The sequence below is a fragment of the Lissotriton vulgaris genome, chromosome 6 (assembly GCF_964263255.1).
Source record: "Lissotriton vulgaris chromosome 6, aLisVul1.2, whole genome shotgun sequence".
In the NCBI taxonomy this organism is placed as follows: Eukaryota; Metazoa; Chordata; class Amphibia; order Caudata; family Salamandridae; genus Lissotriton; species Lissotriton vulgaris.
The window spans coordinates 198,271,517-198,295,937 of NC_141694.1; the positions used below are offsets into that span (position 1 = coordinate 198,271,517).

At 52.1% G+C, this 24,421-nt stretch overlaps 1 protein-coding gene across 1 annotated transcript in view; it reads left to right on the top strand.

Annotated features, from left to right (window-relative positions):
* TDRD6 (tudor domain containing 6) overlaps nucleotides 1-24,421 on the top strand; it is a 2,323,386-nt gene that overhangs the window by 739,739 nt on the left and 1,559,226 nt on the right. The window contains exon 10 of the mRNA XM_086926239.1: nucleotides 22,472-22,567. Coding sequence (XP_086782365.1) covers nucleotides 22,472-22,567 — 96 coding nt within the window. The remainder of the gene's footprint in view (nucleotides 1-22,471; nucleotides 22,568-24,421) is intronic.

Genomic DNA, 24,421 nt, shown 5'->3' on the forward strand with positions numbered 1-24,421 from the left:
CCCCTCCTAGGAGTGGAGGAGTCTTCTTCCTCCGCTGTACCCTCACACACATCGAGGAGGGACCGTAGCTGGTGCAATTCCCCATTCCACCGGAAGATGAGGCGAAAAGGGTGGCCCCAGAGTAGGGCGTGTCATTTTGTCTCAGGAAATCCGTCGCAATCTTAAATGCTCTCCGCTTCTGGAGCGTGGTCGCGGACAGGTCCTGGTACAACGCCACAGGATGGCCTCGGAATACAATCGACTGCTTCCTCCTCGCCTCAGCCATGATCCGCTCCTTCAGTGGATAGTCCGACAGGAAAGCAAGAATGTCCGGGGGGGGCCCTGTCGCTCGCCTCCGCGGCCCCACCCGATGGGCTCTGTCTATTCTGATGGGGAAGTCCTCAGATTCGCCCAGGACGTCACGGAATAACTCCTGCAGGTAGGCCATTATGCCAGTGTTCTCCTCTGTGGACAGCACTCCCCGAACCCTTACGTTGTTCCGCCGGGACCTGTTCTCTAAATCTTCATTATGCAGCTGTAGGTCAATGTGCTGATCTCTGAGGCGGAGCACTTCCTGCTGCAAGTGCGTGATTTCTTCATCCTGTCTCTGTGTTGAGCTTTTGACTGTGGCCACCCTCTCACCGAGGCCATCCACCTCTCTGCGTATCTCGCGCACCTCGCCAGCCACCTCCTGTTTTAGCGCCTGAAAGTCCTCTCTCAAAGTCCCGAAAAGGGACTCCAGGAATGATCTGGTGACTGGGGGTTCTCCGCTGCCCCCCCCCTTAAGAGCTACTGGCACCTCCCGGTGGTGTTGAGGTCCTGTCTCCTTTCCCCTGGGATTTGCCAAGCATCTCCGGGAGTGTACGGCTACTCCCTTTGCCACCCTTCTGTCCGGCCATCAGTCCTGCGTTCTCGCAACACGCACGATATGGATCGTAACACCGGTCAAGCCAATGCCAGGCCTGTAGTGTCAGTCTTTACCCACAAGCCTCCTCTGTTCCTGATCGCCTCCAATGCTTGCAATAGCCAGGCCCGGGTCCGCAAGTCGCCTGGATGGACAGCTAGGCAAGTGCACCACTGTACTAGCAGCCGCCACAGCCCGCTCCGCTAGCACCTCTACTCCTCAAACAGGTGGTCTACCACAGCAGCCAACGCCGTGGGTTCGCAGCTGCCCAGGACCAGCTCGCTAGAGTCACAATGCCCACTGCGCCATTCGGAGAGACCCACCTCACCTCCAGTGTCCGTCCCAACAAGGGGAGCCCAACTCTGCCCAGCTGCTGCTCCCAAGGGCCACTTCGCCTCCCCAGCCGTGCCCCAAGGGCCAGGTGCCGCTGCGTCCGGAAGTCCACCCTGGTGCGGTACGCTGCCGATCCTTGCTCCTCACGGGGGAAACCTTTGACCCAGTTCCTGAGGCGGAAGCCGGGAACTGGAGGTACTCTGTTCTTTTTAAAATTGTTCTGTGTGGTGTCACAATTTGCTCATTTGTATTTTAAAACCTAAGCCTCATACCTCACTCAGCGCTCGTGCACAGTTGATGGAAATAGCTGCTTCGCGCCCTTCCTGGCTCTTCTAGCCTGCCGCCGCCATCACCACCGGCGTGCACGCTGACTCCGCCCCTTTCTGAGGCCACACCCCCTTGGTCTCCTATAAATGTGCCTATACAAGACGCGCAGCGGACGAGCGCAGCGGGAGCGCCGTTCGCGCGCCGAAGGCGCGCCTAAGGCAAGCCCGTCTGCGCCCGTCCGCGACAAGACCGCGACAGGCGCAGGAAACTCTGCCTATTCTTCCTCCCACATCTCCTACCAACCTAGCGACCTCTTACAACTACAGGTCACTAAGCAGTGCCCAGGTATACTCGACCCAGCCGTGCTTTCAGGCCCAGTCAGTTGCAAATTTTTGTCACTGGTCCACTGGGCTCCACTCAACTGCTCCAGCAGCCAATTCACCTCAGGCCCCTCCGCTCTCCTTCAAAGGTGGCCTGATCAACGCACGTTCCATGTGCAGGCACAACCAAGATATACACGACCTTATCTTGGAGTTCGACCTCGACTGCCTCATGATTACTGAGACATGGCTAACAGCTGATTGTAACCCTGATATAGCTATTGCTCTTCCCCAGGGCTACTCACTCTTCAGGGAAGATAGAGCCAAGGGCCGAGGCGGAGGTGTTGCATTCATCCTTAAAGACACCTTCCCTTGCCACACCTTCAGTCTAGAGCCTCTAAAAAAGACAGAAGGACTAGGCTTCTCTATTAAATTGAACGAGCACACTTCATTTTCAGGCGGACTTATCTACCGCCCACCCGGCAATGCATCTGAGTTCCTCGACTCACTGCACGATTCTTTAGGACAGCTTTCACTCGGATACCCATTCTTCTCCCTCCTTGGTTATTTTAACCTCCACCTAGAATCGAAAACAGATACTCGTACCATCAATTTCGTACAAACACTTGATATGTTCAATTTTAAACAACTCGTTACCTTACCCACTCACTCCCTGGGTCATACTCTTGATGGAGTCTGCACAAATTCCCCCTCCTTGATTACACTAACGCCCCTGCCCCAGATCTGGTCTGATCACTCCTTTATCCCATTTCATATCCTGAATGAAAACCTACCGAACCGCGACAAACCTGTTTTTCTCCCCGGCAATCACATCAATTGGAAAAAGGTTCAGGATAACATCACTCTTAATCCTTCAATGCAAACTCAAGCCCCCATCCTCTCCGGTAACGTCGATACCGACACCGATCTCTTTCACAACTGGATCGCTCAAGAAATCAAATCCAGAATTCCTCCCTCACGCCCCCGCACCTCCCGGGGCAAAACTAAAATCAATGCCCCCTGGTTTACACCTGAACTTGCAAATGCGCATCTGCTATGTAAAAAGGCAGAAAGAAAATGGCGGAAGACATACGAAGCCACTAATCGTACCTCCTATATCGCAACAAGAAAAAACTACCTTTCAGAAATCAAACTGGCAAAAAAAAACTACTATGTCAACGCCATAAAAAACGCAGGCCAAAAACAAAAGGTGCTGTTTGCGATAGTCAAATCTTTCACGCAACCTAAGGCACTCCTGCCTGAAATCCCCCCCTCTCAGAAATTCTGTGATCAAATTTCTGATTATTTCGAGGAAAAAATTGCCTCAATCCAAATCAACTTTCCCCCCCCCCTGCCATCCCCCCCCAGTACTCCCCCCACTGGCCCCCTAAAGCTGTACGCTAAGTCACTTCCCCCCCTGTCACTCTTGAGGAGTCGAAAAAAGCCATCCTGGCCTGCAAATCGGGTGCCCCATCCGATCCTTGTCCCCCCAAAATACTCCACCAATTAATCGACTAGGTTAATCCACTCATTAACAACTTAATCAACTCCTCGCTTAGCTCTGGCATATTTCCGACCTGCTGGAAAAAAGGAATCGTCAAACCTCTTATGAAGAAGGCAAATAAACCACCGACGGATCTCACCAACCTCCGCCCAATTTCGCTGCTCCCGTGATTTTTCCCAAAGCAGGAACAGCTAGTCCATAAAGAGCTGAAATGCTATCTAGATGAGAACAACCTTCTTCATCCCCAACAATCCGGATTCCGCCCTGTCACCTCGTATGCCGATGACACACAACTCATCGTGCCATTGGACGAATCATCCACCAAAGCCAAAATTAACCTGAAACACTGCCTGACTGAAGCATTCCGATGGATGGACAATAACCACTTGAAGTGCAATTCGAGTAAAACGGAGATCCTCCCGATTGGCACAAATATCTCCTTCTGTCCAGCACTTTGGTGGCCGGACAATTCCGTCGCCCCCCCCCCCCAGACAGTTTCGTCTGCTAGGAATCTCGGCGTTACCTTTGACTCCGATCTTTCCTTTGATCAGCATGCCAGAACCGTCGCAGGCAAATGCTTCGGAACAATCAGATCCCTGAGAAAGTTCTTTGACTTTCTCCCCATCGATGCCAGAAAGACGGTGACAGTTGCACTTATAATCTCGCGACTGGATTACTGCAACGGCTTGCTCGCAGGAGTCAAAAAGAGCACCACCCAAAAACTGCAGAGCGTACTTCATACAGCCGCCGTATGTCTTGTTCTGGGTTCTACCCCGCAGATCCTCTATCTCTGCAGCGCTTCATTCACTTCACTGGCTCCCACTCCATAAAAGGATTCTCTTCAAAATCCTGATCACAGCCTTTCGTGCCTACAACAAAACTGGCCCTAAATACCTCAACAAGCGCTTTCCCCACTACGTGACCAGCCGTCACCTTCGTTCAACCAATGATAACCTCATCCTTCTACCTAAATACAATCTGAAAACGAAGGGTGAGAAGACCCTCAGTTTCCTGGCAACTAAAGCGTGGAACAAACTGCCCAAAACCCTCAGACAACAAACCCAGGAAAAATCCTTTCGAAAGCTCCTAAAGACATGGATCTTTAATCTCCCGGACGATTATTCCAAAGCTTCCATCTAATCCTATTGGACTGGTTCACACAGGTTTCCTAGCGCCAAGATGCTCCCTCCGGAGCGAACGTCGCGCTCTAGAAATACCCCACCAAATATCACCAAATCCACAACACTCCTGGGCGCTCCGCACCATCACACGCTCTCCCACCACGCTCCTCACCTCCTCTGCCGAAATCGGGGGGGGGGGGAACCCGCGTCCAGGGCTCAGCTCCGTCCCCGTCCGACCTCCACACTCCGGAATGCACTGCACCAGCCTTGAAGCGCTATCCGCAGGGCGCCAGGGCTCTTCCTTTCCGGAACTCGCTGCGTTTCTTGTGCTGCCTTTCCGACGTTCGCGGCCTCAGGACACCGCCAGCTAGGCCGCAGCCGCGGCCTCAGGTAGTCTTTGGGGCGGGACCGGGACCGGGCACCCCTCGTCACCGGAGTGCTGGTCAACGCTCCTCGGGTCCAAGCCCACCGATTCACTGGGTTGCCGGCGTGCCACCGCTCCCCTCGGGGCCTCTCGCCGGGGCCTGACCCTCCGCTATCCCTGCTCCTTCAGTGTCCTGGGCCTCTGCTCTCTCTCGGCTAGGCCGCAGCCGCGGCCTCGCGTAGACTCGGGGGCGGGTCCGGGCCGCACCGCGCCGCCAAGGGACAGGCAGTCCACCTCGAGCTCGGGCAGTCGATTCCGCCAGGTCACCGATGTGCAGCCGCCCCCTGCAGGACACGCTTCTCCTCTCTCTGGGTCAGCGCCACCCCAATCGAACCCTCAATGCGGCCCGCTCTGCCACTGCTGCCCGGGGCTCTAGCGGCCGGGGTTCCCGCTCTCGATGCCGTGGCCGGCGGGGGAACCGGAGCTCAACACAGCCTTGCCTGGAGGCTCCCTCGCCCGCGCCCGATCACCCGGGCCGGCAAGGGGGGAGAAAAGCGATATTTTAGGGCTCAGGGCCTAGGCGGGTGCGGGAGCTCGGGAGGAACACGTCCGTTAACTCCGCCATCTTGGCCACGCCCCCCTGCTTCAGTCTTTTAAACTTGTTTCGGGCCTCAAAATTTACCATGCTAAATCGTGGGCCTTGAAGCTCAACTTTCCTTCGTCCGAGATTCCTGTGCTCCAGTCTCTTGTCCCGTACCAATAGGCTTCCCATTTGGTACCTAGGTCTCAACATGACCTCTAAACTTAACACGTGGTTGCAAGCCAATTGGGAAGAATGTAAAAAGGCCGTTTTAGAGGAGTTGTGCACATGGAAGTCGTTCCCCCTCTCCTGGCTGGGCCACCTGAATGCAGTTAAAATGTTAGTGCTTCAGGAAATATCTCTTCCAGACTTTACCCACGCCTTTCCCACAGCACCAGATTCCGTACCTTCAGCGTGAGCGCACTAAATTCATTTGGGGAAGGCATCGCCGCGCTTCTCTAATAAAATACTTTTGCTACCGGGGGGAGAGGGGATGTGGGGTAGGGCTGGCTTGCCCCAATTTAATGGAGTATTATAGGGCCTCTCACGGTTGTTTTTTTTTGGGAATGGACTGCGTGGGAGAGTGAGGTCTTGTTTTATATGGATAGGGCAGTGACCCTTATGGGATCTCGCCTTGCTCCCACTGGAGGCTCTAGCGCAGCGCCTGTATGGCCGCCCCAACAAAAACTGTGCTAGATATCTGGGATAAGCTAGCATTGTCCAGTGGTTTCACTTATCCAATATTAGGGGTATCTTTCATAGATTCACATGGCTGAATCATTCCCCGTTGTCGGGGTGGGAGTCCCCGGTACGTAATGTCATAAAGACATATACATAGTAATAGGCCAGAGGCCTCTCATTAGTAACATATCCATGTCCTTTTGTAAAAAAGGACCAAACTTTAACCAAGAGCCAATTAGCTGTCAACACCCTGTAGAACCTTCCTGGAAGGAGCCCTAGTCCCTCAGATTTTCTACCGCACGTCGTGCTAAGGGAGTCTCCACTGAGCTCTGCTCAGCTTTTCTGTATTTCCGGATTTTTTCGACAAATTTTCTCAATTATTTCTCTGTGAGCGGTTTTCAGTTCACCATGGCTGATACTCTAAAAAAGGGGCTTTTTAGACCTTGTGCCTCTTGTGGCAAAAAGAGGCTTCATGTAGATGACAGGCATGAGGACTGCCTGTATTGTCTCTACCCTGATCACTCTGCAAAGGATTGCAAAGTCTGCCGCACTTTTTCTGCTGAAACTCAATGACAGAGTGTGAGAAGTTGGCCTGATATGTAGTGCTCACTATTCTAGTGATAACTGTGTATCATTCCAAACGACCATTATTGATGATTGGCTGTAAGTCAACCTTTTAGACCAGCTATCCTAGTAGCATGGACAAGAGCAGTCTTTAGGCTAAACTCTAGAGGGCGTGTTAAGCCAGCTGTTATACCATCACATATACCCCTTGAACACCAAGTGAAAGGACACCACACAAATTGTTATGGAAATAAAAGTATATTTATTTAGAACACAACAGCCCTGGATCTTTATGAGGACAGGGCACTAAGCACAATACAAAGCTCTTAAAGAAATTCTGAAAGTCGCACAATTTACACACATGCCCGAGGGGCACGAAAAACCAAATACTCTACAAGTGGAATGCGAAATTACTAGCAGGTAAGTAACTAGTCTCAAAGGCTTTAGGATCGCTAGGGCTGGACTACTGAACCTTCAGATTACAAGCAGGAGGCCTAGGGAGATCGGGTGCAGAGTGTGCACTCTCACGCGGGACAAAGTCTATGGATGCTAGATTTCGTAAAGATAGTGTTATCGGACGAATCCGACTAAGTAGAGCTGAAACGAAAAAGGATCTGGACACTTAGATAGTTAAACTGTGCTGGAGCACCGAAATGCTCGGGTTACCTAGCCCAGGGGCTGCGGCTGCATAGGGCTGAAAAGACGTCGGGAATCCTCGTTGCAGTCTATAGAGCCTAAAAGAAGTTGTTGCTGGCAGGCGACCAGTGATGAAGTTCGATGTGATCCAAGCCTGGATCAGTGATGAAGGATACCTGTAAGCAGAGGGGACCAAGTTCTGAATCACTAGCCAGTGATTAGATGGGCACCAGGATGGCACCGGACGAAGTCACCTCGACCAGGTGAGTGGGCGACGCTGGGCTCTGCCGTCTCTCGGACCAGGAGGCGTTGTCGGCGACCAGGATGGAGGTGCGAGCTGTCCCACGAAGGTATCTGCTGGCAACAACTCTTGGCAAATGCAAGCCCACGCGGTCGACTCAAAATGGCATCTGGAGTGGACCAGGAGGTTTCCGGGGTGCTCCTCTGTTGGAGGGGAGCAAGGGCCCTTGTCGTTCGTCGTCAAGAGGGCTACAAGCCAGCAGGCAAGTGGCCGGACACGCGGTGAGCAGCAAAGAGCAGAAGGGCCCCACGCAGATCTCGTGGAGGCTGGGGGGCTGGACTTCGGTGCTGGAGCTGCTCAGGGTTAGGGCTTCTCAAACCCCAAAGCACTCACTCGAGGATAACTCGGCGGTCGTGCTGGATAAGCGTCGTGCAGGTCTGAAGATGGTCGGTCCCTCGAGGTCTCGTCACACCCACAGATCTCAGCTGGGCTGATGATGTAGGTAGAGGTCAGAGGTGCCAGGGAAGCCGGGTCTCGTCGTGCTGGTCAGTCGGATTCTGGAGGAAGGACGTGCAGCAAACCGCAGTATTCTTAGTTGGTGCCCGCAGATGTAGGGTAACTACTCCTTAGTCACAAGGGAGGAATCTTGAGAAGAAGTCTTGAGTTCCTTTCGTAGAAAGTAGTTTCAGGATTCAAAGATGATCTAATTTGGAAGGGTCCCCGCTCCCACCTTTATACTAAAGAAAGGGGCTGGTACGGGACTAGGTCCTGCCCATGGGTGGGACCAGGAAGGGGGGTGGTTACACCCCTCTCCCATGCCGGACTTTCCCCAGCTCAGGGGCTGGTGTGCCCCTGGAACTGGTTCAAACTGGCAGATGCACAGTGAGCATCGGGGTGCCACTTGCAGTCACCTTCCTATTCAGCCCTGCCTACCTAGGATACACAAAACCCTGTCTGGGATGGTGCTAGCACCGCCCCTGACAGGAAATCTTTTGTCCAAGCTCCCCTCGCTGGAAGGACTCCCAGCTGCAGGGGGTCAGACTTGTGTCTGTGGTGGCAGCATCCATTTTGTGATGCTGAGGCTCGAGTTAACTTTAACCGGGGTTCACAGTTACATACATGTCGTGTCCCTCTAGAGGGGTGGAATGCTAACCCCGTCGCCAGCATTGGCGAGGGGTTAGTATTCCAATTCGTATGACACCTTACTCGACATGTTTTGATAAAGCGATACCAAAGATAGCAAATAACCGCGAGGATTATAATGCACTTAAGAGTATATGGTACGCGTTATCATAGAACAGCTATTAGGACTTGGTTCCGCAAGCTGCAGACGGGCTCAGCTCATGCCAGAGCACCATCTCACATAATTCCAAGCACTCTGCCTTCAGAATTGTTGAGGCCTGCCATAGGAGTGACTGATAGGGATACATGTGTCCATTTTAGGGTTAGATATAGGTATACTATATCTACAGCAAAGGGTGATTACACCACTTTGCCCCAGCTGTCGTGCAGCCAGTTGTGTCAGATTTAGATGGCCAGCCAGGAGTGGCATAATACATGCTGCAGCCCCTGGTAGGCCCTGGGTACACCTATGCCCTGAGTTGCAGGGTCTGATAAGGTGGCCCAGTACCAATTGGTATGTGCCTAAGATACATGGAATCCATTTTACAGAGAGAGCAGTAGGCCTGGGGTCCTGATTGGCAGGGTCTCAGGCCAACTATGTCAAAAAACCAGCCAAAACACAAGGCAAAAAGTTGGGGTCAACCATAGTCAGGATCTACCTTCCTACACAGAGGCTGCCTGTTGATATGGCTTCAGAGACTAAAAGACAAGGACCAAGCAGTCTCTTCAGTTGAGAGAGTGTTCCATCAGGAGTGCACATTCCTTTCCCAAAAGGCCTAGAACGTCATCCCCAGGACCATCTTTGGAGCCACCTCAAAAGAAGATGCCCAAGTCTTCAGAGGTTCGTTCAAAGGCCATGGCTGTGAAGGTTTCTCTTCAGGATCCTACCTTCAAGAAACCTTTCACCACGTCTTCAGCTCTGCCTGTGATGGCATCGACAGCAACTATCTCCACGTCGGTGGCGTCATCCTTGTCATCCATGTCGACGACCACTACATCCTTGTCGTCAATGGGTAGGTCTGTTCCATCTATTATTGTGATCAAGAAATCGTCGATGACCCCACAGTCGACTAGCGCTTCCACGTCGACGAAGTCAAAATCGACGCCGTCGACTAAAGTTCCATCGTCGTCGACAAAATCCACTTCGTCAACAAAATCCTCATCGACAACGATGAAGGCTCAATCGACGTCGACAACTTCATCGTCGACAAAGTCGTTGTCGACACCAGCGTCGACTAAGAAATCACTGTCGACGACTCAACCGTCGACATCGTCATCGACGACGTCACCGTCGACGACTGCTTCTGGATTGATTGTCGACGTTCCCCCGTCGGGGACCACCCCGTCGACGGGCTGGACGACCATAGTCTCCTCCTTTGAAGTATGCGTATACGCACTTCAAGATTACTAAGCGTACTCTGACGCCGGAATTGACCTCTCCGAGCAGAGTCCAGGCACTACCACCTGCTCATCTTCTGGACACGGAAGACACTGATGAGGGCTCTACTCCTGATTCTTCTTAATTCGGAGAAGGAGAAAAAATGGAGACCTTTATTGGACCTAAAAGATCTCAACAAATACCTCAAGAAAGTCATTCCGTATGGTGTTCATCCAGGAGGTGCTGCAACTCCTCAATGCGAACAACTTCATGGTGTCTTTAGACCTTCAAGACGCTTACTTTCATATACCGATCCACAGAAACCACAAGCAATTCCTCAGGTTTTCTGTGGCTGACAAACACTACCAGTTTCGGGTATTGCCCTTCGGGCTGAAGTCTGCACCACGCATTTTTACAAAATGCCTGTCTCCAGAAGCAGCATACCTCCGCCAACATCACCAGGTCTTCCCGTACTTAGACGACTGGCTCGTCAAGGCGCCTCCTTTCGCAGGCGTGACCAAGTCCTCCAACGCCTGTCTTAAACTCTTCAACCACCTGGGACTTACTCTCAACATATAGAAATCTGTCCTTCAGCCTTCCCAGCGCCTCACTATCCTTGGCGCTGTCCTGGATACAGCCCAGAAAAAGGCTTTTCCTTCATAGGAGCGTCAAGTCAAACTGATGTCCTTGGCCGACCAGATTCAGGCCAAAAAGACCATCACGGTCTGCCTGTACAAATCCTTGTTAGGGATGATGTCCTCGAACATTGTTAGTTCCATACTGCCGCCTTCGTATGCGTCCACTTCAGGAGGCGCTGTCCACTCAGTGGATCCAATGTACAGGATCTTTGTATTGTATTGTATTGTATATTGGATTTATATAGCGCTTATCACCCAGGGGTCTCTAAGCGCTTGCCTTGGGAACCCGTCCTGGCTTTTTCCCTGTGAGATAGCCCCTACAGGGCAACCCCAAGGTGAAAGCCAGGCATCCCGCTGCGGGGGGCCGTTGTGGAGATTAAGCAAGCTTAATGCCCAGAGTTGCAGAGTGTGAACCTATGATTAGGTCAGGCACCGAAGCGAGAATTATCGAGTCCGTGGACATTTGAGCTCAAGACCCTGCTGCGTCGGGAATTGAACCCTGGTCCCGGGTCTGACCTTTGCTTGCTCTAACCAGTGAGCCACACTTCTCCACTTCTCTTTCGATTTTTTTTTTTGAAATATATTTTTATTGCAGGAATCAGTAAACTGTTACATATATGACCAGCATCCAAAATACAATGAAATCAATCGACTGCATCCCGTCCACCCCCCGCAGCACGTTTTTATACACTATCATCCAGCCCACAGTTCAAAAGTCGGGCGATAAAATCCAGAGGGGGTTCAGCAGGAGCGAAAGGCCGGTCCGGATAATCCACTGTCCGTCATCTGCTTTTCTAAACAATCCCCCAAACCCAAAAGAAAGTCCCACCCACAAAACACTAACTTGCAAAGAAATCCCTCCCCCACCCAACCCCGCCATCAGTGTATGGTAGCAACCGCAATAGGATTCGTGAGAGGACCCAAGATGAGCGTATCAGTAACAGAAAACACCATCGCCTATCGGGACTCAGGGCGCGCTGCTATCTCACTATCAGAATCGCTGGGGGCGCAATAGTCTCTGAGGGCCTGCACTAGTGTCTCCCATTCCAGCGCTGTCTCCTGTGCTTTTTCGTTACGTTGTCTCCCAGCCAGTTGGTATCTCAGCGTGCTTTCCCCCGCCGCCCACTTCAATAGTTCGCTATGCCATCTGCTCCCAGTCGGACCAGCTCGTGCCTTCCAGTTCCTGGTCACCTCTCGTTTGGCCAAGAGAAGCCCTAAATCAATAAATTTACTGGAAGTTTTGTTTTTGGGGGTATGTGGAAACCAATGCAACAGACCCACCGCCGCATCAACCGATAGGGGTCTCCCCGTCACCTCCGTCAGGGTCTTCTCCACCTCCACCCAGTAGGAGGATAGACCCGGGCAGGCCCACAACATATGGAGGAGGTCTGCCTCTGGCGCCGGGCATCTGGGGCAGGCTGCCGAGCCCGTAGCGAAATACTGTTGGATTTTCGCCGGGGTCAGGTATGCCCGATGGAGTACATAATAGTGGACCAACTGAAAACGGGCATGACGCGTCCCCTTCCAAGCTCGCCGCACGAGCTGAGACCAGGTCGCTTCCGGGATTTCCTTGCCTATGTCTGCCTCCCAACGGACCTTGAGGGTCGTAAGGGGGGTCAGCCCTTCATTGATCAACCTACCGTAGAGGCAGGTGACCGCCTTCACCGTGCCCGCAGACATCATAACGTATTGGCACACCGGAGACGTAGGAGGTTCCTCCTGTCCGCCTTTCCAATGCGCCTGGATCGCACGGACCAGGGCCGAGTGCAACAGGAAGTCCCCGGGGGGAATCTCGAAGCGGTCAATGAGCTCCTGGAAAGGCAAGAGTACCCCAGCCTCATAAAGATCCCCCACCAACTGCAACCCCGCGTCCTCCCAGTCCGCCAATCGTGACCAATCCCCGCCATGGGGCAACGCCGTCAGCATCCCCAACGGTATTTCCGGCGCATACGGTATCCGGAGTTGGCCCCTGGCGTGAGCCCGGTTCCAACACAGGCGAATGGTCTTTTCCTCCAACGTCAGGTCCTGTAAGGTCAAACGTTGGCGTAGAGCTATGAAAGATAGGACATGCCTGGCCATCCCTGTACCTCTCCTGTCCTCCGGGCCTCGGAATTCCCTGGCAACCTCCTGGGTGAAGGTCTGGAGCTGCGCCGCCAGATAGTATTTCTCGAAATCCGGCACCGCAAGTCCACCCTCGGCTTTCGGCCTCATCAGGGTCTTAAGGGCCACTCTACGGCGGCCCGAGCCCCAAAGGAATCCGGTCATCGTCGACCGTAGGAGCCGAAACGTGGCTGGCGGGATCCAAACTGGCAGCGCCCGGAAATAGTATAGCAGTCGGGGGAGAGCCACCATTTTGAGGAGGGCGACCCGCCCCGCCAACGAAAGCGGCAGTGTAGCCCAGAAGTCCATATTCCCCCGTAGAGCTCGACTGCATCTGGTGATGTTTCCGTCCAGGAGGTCAGATGGATCATGATAAATGTACACCCCCAAGTATCTGAAACAGTCAGGTTCCCATCTAAGCCCTCCATTGAGGACTGGACTAGGGGTGCCTCTACGAACCGGGAAGAGGCATGTCTTGGCCCAATTTACCCGGAGGCCCGAGACCGCCCCAAACGCCGTGAGCGCCGTCTTAGCTCCATGTAGGGCCTCGACTGGGTCCTCAAGGAAGAGTAATAGGTCGTCGGCATATAACGAAACATGGTGCGGGCCCGAAGGGGTCCAGAAACCACTGTAATGCGCCCCCGACCGGAGTAGCACTGCGAGGGGCTCCACCGCCAGCGCAAAGAGCAGTGGGGATAACGAACAGCCCTGTCTCGTGCCTCTTTCTACCGGGTACTGTGAGGAAATTAATGGGCCCGCCCGAACCCTGGCCGACACGGAGGCGTATAAGACCGCGGTCCATCTGATGAAGCCCTCACCGAGGCCAAACCGTCGCAACACCGTGTGTAGGTAGTCCCATTCCAGGCTATCAAACGCCTTCTCTAAGTCCACCGACAGGACCACTGGGCACGGAGCATCCATTAGCGGCTCACCCAGCAAGCGGAACAACCTACGGATGTTCATTGTTGTATTGCGCTTGGGGATGAACCCGGCCTGGTCCTCATGCACTAGGGAGGCCATGTGGCCAACTAGTCTCGAGGCCAGGATGCTGCTCAGAATCTTATAATCGACCGTCAGCATCGATAAGGGTCGGTAGGATGCCGGATCGGTTGAGTCTCGCCCCGGCTTGAGGAGGGGAACCACCAGGGCCTCACGCATCGAGCCAGGCAGTCGGCCAAGCCTCTTCGCCTCTCTATAAACAATCACCAGTCTCGGAGCCAGGAGGTCGGCATAGGTCGCATAAAATTCCACAGGAAGACCGTCTAGTCCTGGGGTCTTGTTCCGCGCCATCCTTTTGATGGCGCTGCGGATCTCCCCCAGTTCGATATCGGAACCTAGGGCTTTCGCCACGTCAGGCTCCACCGCCGGGAGCTCTAGGGGTCCCAAATAGTCCTCAAGAAGGTCGGGGTCTTTGGCAGCACGACTGCGATACAACTGATCGTAGTAGTGCCGGTAGCAGCCTAAAATCTCCGGCTGAGTGTGCACCATGGTCCCGTTCGCCATACGCATGGATGTCGTCAGTGAGGTCTGGCGCGTAGGGTTAGCCAGCCATGCCAGCAATGCACTCGATTTATCCCCTTCTGCAAGGGACCGAACCGTATAGGCCTTGTAGTCGAAGCAGCGCAGCCGCTCGACCTCAGCCGCTACCGCCTCCTTCGCCTCCGCCGTGCGTCCCTGGAGTTCAGGGTGCCCGGGGCGGCGGAGTTCCAACTCCCGAAGCTTCCGATCGGCCACCTCCAAGTCATCGAGGATAACCCGCCTCATACCTACCTTCTTGGTGATGCAATAACCCCTCACCACCACCTTAAAAGCGTCCCATTCCAGCGCTCTCGAGCTCGCAGAGCCCCCGTTGGACGCGAAATACTCCTCGATCTTATCACCCAAGTCCGCTCTGAAGACAATGTCCTCGAGGATCTCAGGGCGTAACTTCCAGGTGGGCACCGCCGGCGCCCCCGGAAACCAGCGAAGGGCCAGCAGGAGGGGGTTATGGTCCGAGAGGGTCCTAGTCAAGTATTCGGAACGGATGGCCGCTGAAACCAGTTCAGTCGAGCCAAGAAACCCGTCCAGCCGAACGTGCAACTCGTGAAGGCCCGAAAAGTAGGAGTAATCTCTAGTGTCGGGGTGTTGCGCTCTCCAAATATCCGTCAAACCCCACCGTGTCTGCCAGTCTCTACGGCCCTTGGCCACGCGGCGGACCGGAGAATCAGGGAGGGGCGGGTGCGAACGATCGGTCTCCACATCCACCACTGAATTGAAGTCCCTACCGAGCAGGAGGGGCCCCGTGAAAAAGTGGGCTAGCGAGCCCGATAACCTAGAAAGGAAGGCAATCTGGTCCATGTTAGGTGCGTAAACACAGCAAACGTTCAGGTCCCTCCCCCCCAGAGTACCAGAGACGGCCACGTAACGCCCCTCGGGATCTACCACTGAGTTTGTGACCTGGAAGGGAACCCCAGCCCGGATCCAGATTAGCGCCCCCCTGGCATACGCTGAGTACGACGTGTAGAAGACCTGTCCCCTCCATCTACGCTGTAGCGCCGCCCCTTCCGCCTTGGTCAGATGGGTCTCCTGCAGTAGCGCCATTTGTATTCCCCTACGCACTAAATAAGCGTGGACTTTGTGCCGCCTAGACATGGTATGAAGCCCCCGCACGTTCCAAGTAATACACTTCACATTAGCAACGTCAGCCATTGTCCCATACTGTGCGTGCAAAGTCTCCCCATCCGGGTCTCAGCAATAGGCAAACAACAATCCCCCCAACACTGATGGCGGCCATTTCCCCCAACCAAAACTTAACAGATCTTACGTTACCCAAACCCCTGCCCACCCTCCCCAGAACAGGACCCAAATAACTCCATCTAGTTCCCATCCAAACCATGCCCTCAGGAAACCCCTCGTCCCAAACTAATCCTACGGTCGCCACCGTAGGAAGGCCTTAAGGGCCAGGTGCGGGCTGGGCGGTGGCAGTGGGCCCTCGATGCCCTGGCTGCCAGGACTAAAGCAAGCCCTAAACAGTAACGGAAACCCTCGGGGCAAAGGCAAGGCACCCCACCCCCCGCTTCTCCTGTGATCATGTTGGACCATCGGCTCCCCCCACCCCCGCTACGGGCCCCCACCCAAAAGGATACTGCTCACCCCGTCAACCCTGTCCATCAAGAAGGTCCTCAACCGATTTTGGTGTAATCACCGGTGTGCTGGTACTATCTGTCACCGAGTTCTCCGAGTCCGTCGATGCCCCCTCGTCACCAGGGTTCTCTTCTTCTGCGATGGCATCCTCTCGTGACCCAGACAGGGCAGACAACACCTCCAATACACCTTTCCGCTCCGTCGATGTCTCTGCAGTAGTAGGGCCGCCTGAACGGCCCCGGCGACTCCGCACCCTCGTGGATCGCCGTCGCTGTCCCGGCTCCGCCGTTGTCTGAGATGCGGAGGCGAAGCCATCTTTCCCAGCTCTATAAAGCTCAAGCCAGTTACAGGCATCCTCCGGGGTATCAAAAAATTGAGTCTTGTCATCTACAATGACGCGGAGCCGTGCAGGAAATAGGAGCGAGTATTGAATGCCCTCGCTCCGGAGCTCGCGCTTGACCGCCAAGAATGAGAACCGCCTGCGTTGGGTTTCATAGGTGTAGTCCGGGAAGATGTTCACCTGGCTGTTCTCCACCTTGAAGGGGCCATTATGTCTAGCGGCATTGAGGATGAGGTCCCTGTCGCGAAAATGCAGGAGGCGCGCCACCACCGGGCGCGGCGCACGGCCCAGTTGCGGTGGCCGTGCTGGGACTCTGTGAGCCCGTTCAAGGGTGTAGAAAGAGGATAGGCCCTCCGGGGCTACCGTGTCTCGGAGCCAGGCCTCCAAGTAGGCCACCATGTCGCCATCCTCGATCTTCTCCGGCAGGCCCACCACTCGGATGTTGTTGCGCCTGTTACGGCCTTCCGCATCCTCCGCTCGCCGTTCCAGGGCAGAAATCCGGGTTAGAGCGTCTTTCATTGCCGCGGCCAGGGTTCGCTGCGCCGGCTCCAAGGTTTTTACCGAGCCTTCTACTTCCTTGACCCTGTCCGATAGCTTGCCATGATCCGCCCTGAGGAGGCCCAGGCTCGTCGCCACCTGGGCAATGTCCTGCTGAAGGGCCGAGCGTGTGGTCGCAATCGCTTCCAGGACGCGATCAAATTGTTGCTGCAGCGGCGCGCCACCAGCGTCCCCCGGGTTGCCGCTGCCTTCCTTGTCTGGGGTCTCCGAGTCAGAGGCGGCCGGGGTGGGCCCCTTGGCCCCTCTCGGCTTCCCCATATCGCGGGAAGCGCACAGTGGGGGCTCAGATAAAGGTGCCACCGAGTGCGGGCGCCGACTATAACTCTCCCGAATGGAGGCCCTCGGGGTGAAGGCCGGTGATCCTCTTCTCCAGGGCCAGGTGGATCTCCACAGGTTCGGCTCGCGCCACCACCGTGTCGTCTGAGAGCGCTGAGGAGGAGGAGGCGGAGACACTCGGCGCCAGGCCGGGCAGGCCCGTCTGGTTGACGAGGATCCGGAACGAGGGCCACCCACACCTCCAGAGACTTTGTGGCACCAGGGGGTTATGCTTCCCATGGGATCGGGACGATCGGGGGATGCAGCCAAGCGCCGCGTCGGGGGTCGTCCCCACCGCCGGGACTTCCAGGCGTCCGCGTGCCGGGGTTCACTATGGTAGGAGCTTCCGATCGCCCGGGCGCAGTCATCAATACCAGGGTCTCAGCAGGGCAGAGTCCAGCTCCTCATTCTCCAGGAAAACACAAGAGCAGAGGGCACGTTATGACCAGCGACGTTCATCCAGGCTAATGGCCCCGTCCAAGGGGACAAAGGGGTCCGGGCGCCATATTGGGTCGCTCTCCTCGGGACCTCAAACTTCGTGTTTCGGGCAGATCACCACCCGTCCAGGCCGTGCCGGGCGTCTCAGTGGGGTCCAGTTGGGCCGAGCAACGATTTGCGGGGGCTAGGGTGCCCCGCGGCCTCCGAGTAACAGGATAATCCCGGGCTCAGTCCCGGAGCCGAGCTCTCAGGCGACCATCGCCATCGGCGCCCAAGCCACGCCCCCCTCCACTTCTCTTTCGATGATGTGATCTGGATAACTCCGTCCATTGTCCAAGCTCTCCACTGGTGGCTTCACCCACAGAATTTTATGCAGGGTCTTCCGTTCCTACTTCCAGTTTCGCCACATGTGATAACCACACATGCGTCCTTGGAAGGATGGGACGCGTTCCTTCAGGAACTCCAGATCAACGGGCAGTGGTCCCCTGCAGAGAAACAGCTGCACATAAACCTTCTCGAGTTAAGAGCAGTCTACCTTGTGCACAGAGCTTCCTTGCCCCGGATCAAGGATTCCCCAGTGCTTGTGAGAACAGACAACACCACCACAATGCACTATCTAAACAAACAGGGGGGGAACTCGCTCTTTGACGTTGTCTCAAGAATCTCAACAGATTTGGAAATGGCTACTTTGAAACAACATTTCCCTTCGGGCACAGTACGTCCCAGGGACGGACAATATCCTAGCGGACTCTCTAAGCAGACAACGCTCTGTATGCCACGAGTGGGAGCTGGATCAACAACTTCTCAACTCCATATTCTCCCGATGGGGCAGGCCTCACCAGGATCTGTTTGCAACCGAACACAACGCAAAATGCCAACATTACGCAAGTTGGCATCCCCAGAAGGGATTTCTAGGGAATGCATTTTCGATCGCATGGTGCAACGTCTTTGCATACGCATTTCCTCCATTTCCCCTAATTCCCAGTGTCCTCCGGACACTGAAGGCAGAGCATTGCACCCTGATCTTAGTAGCCCCAGCGTGGCCGCGCCAACACTGGTATACAGAGCTTCATCTCCTATCACTGGAACCGCCGATCCCATTCAAACCATGCCCAACTCTCCTCACGATGAACCACGGGCAAGTCCAGCATCCGGGTTCAGCATTGTTCAAATAATTGGCTTGGCTCCTGAGTTCAGAGAATTTCAGAACTTAGACATTCCTCAGGAATGCAGGGAGGTCTTAGCCCGGGCTCGGGCCGACAGTACCAACAAGTCGTATTCCCTGAAATGGAAAAGGTTCTGTATATGGTGTAAAGCAAACAACATACACCCTTTTTCGTCATCACCTGCACAAGTTCTGCCTTTACCTTCTCCATTTGGCAAACTCAGGATTGGCCCATGCTTCAATAAAAGTTCACCTGGCGGCCATCTCTCGTTTCAGGCGTTCTTCATCTGGTGCTTCCCTCTAGTCCAATAGACTTGAGCAGTTTCTGAAAGGCCTGTTCAGGACGTTCCCAACGGTGAGAGCTTTACCACCTACCTGGCAACTAAACATTGTGCTTGCTCAATTGATAAAACATCCATTTGAGCCAATACACAGAGCCGACATCAAATATCTTTCTTGGAAAACTGCTCTCTTGCTAGCGCTTACGTTGGCAAGGCGAGTAAGTGAACTTCAAGCCTTCTCCATCCAAGATCCTTTCCTGCAGTTCAAACAGGACAGAGTGATTTTACGGACCAACCCTAAAGTCATTCCTAAGGTTCTATCTAACTTCCACCTTAATGAACCTATAGTCTTGCGGACTTTCTTCCCAAATCCACTTTCTGCAGCGGAAAGGTCTCTCCACTCTTTAGACCTTAAACGTTGTCTGAAGTTCTACATCCACAGAACAGAGCAATTTCGAAAATCCAACCAACTATTCGTTGCCTTTAGCAGACCTAGAAAAGGTCTTCCATTGACTAAGCAGAGCATCTCACATTGGATCTCTGCAGCCATTGCTTTCTGCCATCAACAAGCAGGACATCCTCTGCATTCCAAAGTTTGGGCTCATTCCACTATGGCGCTCTCAACCTCAATGGCGTTCTTTGCAGGAGTACCCATCGTTGACGTATGCAGAGCGGCGACATGGAAGACGCCGCATACGTTCACCAGGCACTACTGCTTGGATACTGAACTTATGAAAGATGCAGCAGTGGGACAAGCTGTGCTCCGTCATCTATTTCACTAGAGGTGAGCCTTCTCTCTTTCATCCCACCTTCTTACTGTCTGCTTGCACATTTCTCTTTTATATGGTATTTTGGTGGTACTTATATTTCACAATGTTATTATGGAGTGATTTTAAATGTTGTACCATTCGAAATGTGCTGATGATTGCTTGCTACTCTGATTTAGGCATGTGAATCTATGAAAGATACCCCTAATACTGGATAAGAAATGTGTTACCTGTAACTGCAGTTATCCAGTATTGGTATCTTTCATAGATTCACATGCAACCCACCCACCTCCCCTGGAAGGGTTCACCTTGGTTCTCGCAGTAGATACTACTTAGCACTGTGTTTACGAAAATCTGAGGGACTAGGGCTCCTTCCAGGAAGGTTCTAGAGGGTGGTGATAGCTGATTGGCTCTTGTCCAAAGTTTGGCCCTTTTTTACAAAAGGACATGGATATGTTACTAATGAGAGGCCTCTGACCTATTACTATGTATATGTCTTTATGACATTACTCTTTTTATGTACCGGGGACTCCCACCCCGACGACGGGGAATGATTCAGGCATGTGAATCTATGAAAGATACCAATACTGGATAACTGCAGTTACAGGTACGTAACGCATTTCTTCTTTCTAGTCTCCTCACTCTTATCGCACGCAACCCACACTACCCACCTGCCTTGCAGTCACACTCCTTCTCGGGTTGGTCAGATGGGGGTGCCGGACTCTCCAGGACCCTTTTAAGGGAGACTCCTTTAAATCCTTCGAACAATGCAAAGAGGACTTTCAGCTTTCCGAAGGGGCTAGACTACAGTACCTTCAACTTCGGCACTTGGGTACAGGCGTCGTCCTCCGCTCAGGGAGCCTCCCGCCTATTTACCCCCTTTGAACGGCTGGTGCGTTCCTTTGACAACTCCAGGGTTCTGATCTCTCATATCAAGTACTTCAACACACGCCTCGTATTATCCTGCATCGCTATCGGGCACAATGGCATTCTCAAGCCTACACAGTGGGACCATCTGTGGCGCAACATTCGGAGGGTTTTCCGCAGCATTCCTCAGATGGAAACTGCATACAAAGTTATGACGCAATGGTATTACAGCCCGCATAGGTTGCATCAAATGTTCGCTACCTCCTCCCCTATTTGTTGCCGTTGTACAAGCGCTTTTGGAGAATTTCTTCACACCTAGTGGCCTTGCCCCCTCTTGACCACCTATTGGAAGGAGGTCCTTAGTCACATCAAACAGGTGATTGGTTACCGATTGCCCGAAACCCCGTCCAGTCATTTTAGGCCTCAATACTGTGAACCTACTTGCCATGACGCACAGGGATTGGCATTTTAGCCTACACATGCTTGGCACAGCTAAATTAATCAGAGTCTGGAAGAAGGCTGAAAAAGCTCCAGTGAATGTCTGGTTCACTCGCCTGTGGCATACTGTGGTAATGGAGTTACAGCGCTTTTTCAATTTCGAGACAACAAATTTACCAAACTATGGCAACCGTTGATAGATTATTTTTGGAAACTTGAACATACCCATCTTCAGCCCCTGAAGCTTCGGGCTTTACACCTCTTTGAGGATAACTTACTCCCCTCTGATGCAGACAGACTCTGGGGCCCAATAGAAATGCAGACTATCTTCACTACCTCTACAAGTAGTCATACCCCTCTCCTCTCCATGCCCATTTCCAGGCACAGTGTGGTCAGTATATGGATGCAAAATGCTTTGCTTACCTCGCCTATACATTACACAGCCTCCACCTCCAGTTGGAATCCTCCATCACTTCACCACTTTCCACAAGCAGGGTAGCCTTGCCCTCCCACAGGGCGCTGCTTTTGATCAATGATGGCTGTGACGCACCACACCTTGCTCCCTACGCTTTCACTTGCTAATCTTTTGGAATACCTAATGTTGCTCTCCTCCCTCCCCTCTCCTTTCCCTTTGATCCTCTCTTTCGCTTTTTTTTCTTCTCTTCCTTCATGTCCTCCGATAATCTCACTTGCTGAATTTTTTTTATCAATTGCATTTTCAATAAACAGATTTGAAACAAAACTGCATTCACAGACCCTACAGTAGCTGGCCTGAGACCATTTTGCTGGGCTACTCATGCAGGTGGCACAACCAGTGCTGAAGGTACACTTGTAGCATTTGATTTATGGGTTCTGGGAATACACAGTGCACTATACTAGGTACTTAACAGTGAATCAGATATGCCAATCATGGAGAAGCAATTGAAATTCTAATTTGAACAGGGAGCATTTGCACTGATCGGCAGTGCTACAATGCTAGAGTATTTAAACCAGGAAAAACTAAGTCCAGCACAGTCAAAAATTCATTCAGGCGGTAGAGGCAACAGGACAAAGGAAACCACGCCAAGGATGCCTGGTATAACAAATATACACATATAAGTTGACCTGTACGACCTTAAGTTAAAAAAAGCCTATATTAAAACCAAACCTCTTAAAATCTAAAGACTATTCAGAGGACCTCTTGAAATTGTACTCTGACATGCCGGAAGCTCCTAACATCAGCATTGCACTGAATAATGTTTATAAGACCTAAACCAAGCGTTTTAACTATGCATTTAAAGGTCTTCCCTCTCTTACAAACTTGTTAATCTGTAGCAGATAATTTCTCTGGTAAACCATATATTCAATTAACTTCAATATAGACTGTTATCTCGGAAATGAATTTACTTTCTATATTTTGTTGCATTTCTTTATTTTAAACAGATTTTTTTTTGGGCTTCTGTTGTAGAAATGTCGTCCAGCAGTTTGAAGGAAGGTACACTGGTCGTTCAGGACAAATCTCCTTTACACTCCATGACAAGTAATACAACGGATAGAAATGAAGGTACAGAATGGCTGAAGGCCTGTATTCGGATGTTATAGAGAATAGTTTAAATGTACACTTATGCTACACCTTCAGACAGAGTGAAATGGAGTCCAGTTCCATGCACGAAACTCATTAAATTCTCCTACTAATGAAAGAAAAAAATTGCATTACAGAATTGCTTGTCTTTCAAGAAATGTCTAGACTTCTGAATATCACACTTCTGGGTATCCATGGGTAAAGAAATGTAACTAGGGAGTAACCGCTTTGAAAAAAGTGCAAGAGTAATTCCACATTGCAAGTGTACTTATCTGCTTCCCATTTTGAACAGAAAGGTATTTCAGTAGAGCAACCTGGGCACCTAGGAGCCTTAGCCATTTAATAACAGCAATCCATGTTGAAAGTCTCTAATGGCAGTTGTACACATTGTTTGGAAGATCAAGCAGCCCTCAAATAGTACATTAAAGTATAGAAGGAATATAATATTCTTTACATATTCTGAATTTCTTGGACAGGCAGACATAATGCATAAGAAAGTGTAAAAAAGCAACATAACTGAAATCTACTTATTTGCAGTGTGATGATAAAATCCACACTTTGCTTCCAGTTTCGTGAGATTTGCATTCCTGGATGGGGGTATGCATACACAAGCAAACAAAATATGCCCTTATCATTAAAGTACTGCTACTTCCCCAATAGTCCTAAAAAAAAGATGGAAACCTCCATATGCCGTTTACTTTTGTCTAGGCTATTGAAAAAAGATCTTGGCCTCTAAAGTAAAGTACATGAAGACTGAGTAAAGTTCGTCCCTCAGAATATGAGCCCACTACTATGTTAATCAAAACATCACAGTAAATATCGACGTTAATGCCCATAGTATGTCAGTAGAGGACATTCTGGGAAAAACCTACTTTACTCATTTAAAACCTACATTCAACACTTTCATCTTGGTAAATTGAGCAGATGAGCACCAAGATTAAAAGGTTTCTCACAAATGAGGTCACATAACGATTGAACACTGTATATATTTAAACGTGACACAAAAAGATGGATGGAATGCTGAACATAGTCCATTTTTTTTAATAAAATCTTTTTATTGAAACCGAACTCCATTGAAATACACATCAGATAGCAGCGGAAGTGCATTGGTAGAGTTACAATCATACAAATGTAAAAATCAATTGGCGAGATCTATGTAGGCCAATCCCAATAGCGCACAAAACTCAATCAATCAATCATAGACATTTATAGAGCGCTCTACTTACCCAGAGGGTCTCAAGGCGCTCAATGTTCTATGTTCGAGCTCCCCTTCCCAGCCCCCCCCTTCCACGCTATGTCCTTGCCCCCCCTCCCTGCTTCGGAGCCATTCCCTCTTGCAACTGTGGATGGGCAGTCCCTCAAACAGTAGGGTGCAGTAAGTGCTCGCAGAGCGTGTCAGTCAGAGGATGAATTCCTATAGGGGCCTCACTCATCCCAGTGGTGAACCTTCTGGGGTACTCAACCACTCATCCCTGTATCATCTCCATGCCAACCATATCTTCTCCCATTTCTTTGGGCAACCCCTGCTGTTATAAATAACTTTCTCTTCCCTATGGCACCAGTCCAGGTCCCGCTCCTATTCCTCCACCGTTGGTGACAGGTCACTCCCCCAGAGTCGAGCTATGTTCCTTTTTGCCACCATACTGGCAAGGGCTAGCCATATCTTGTCCCACTTGGGCCAGGTAACGTCACCCTTCACCACCAGAACGTGCCATCTGGCCTCTAGCGGAATCTCTGCCCCAATTACTTCTTCCATAATCCCCTGCAGTTGAACCCAGTACGCACAGATTTTGGGGCAGTCCCATAAGATGTGAAAAAAGGTGCCCTCCTCTCCGC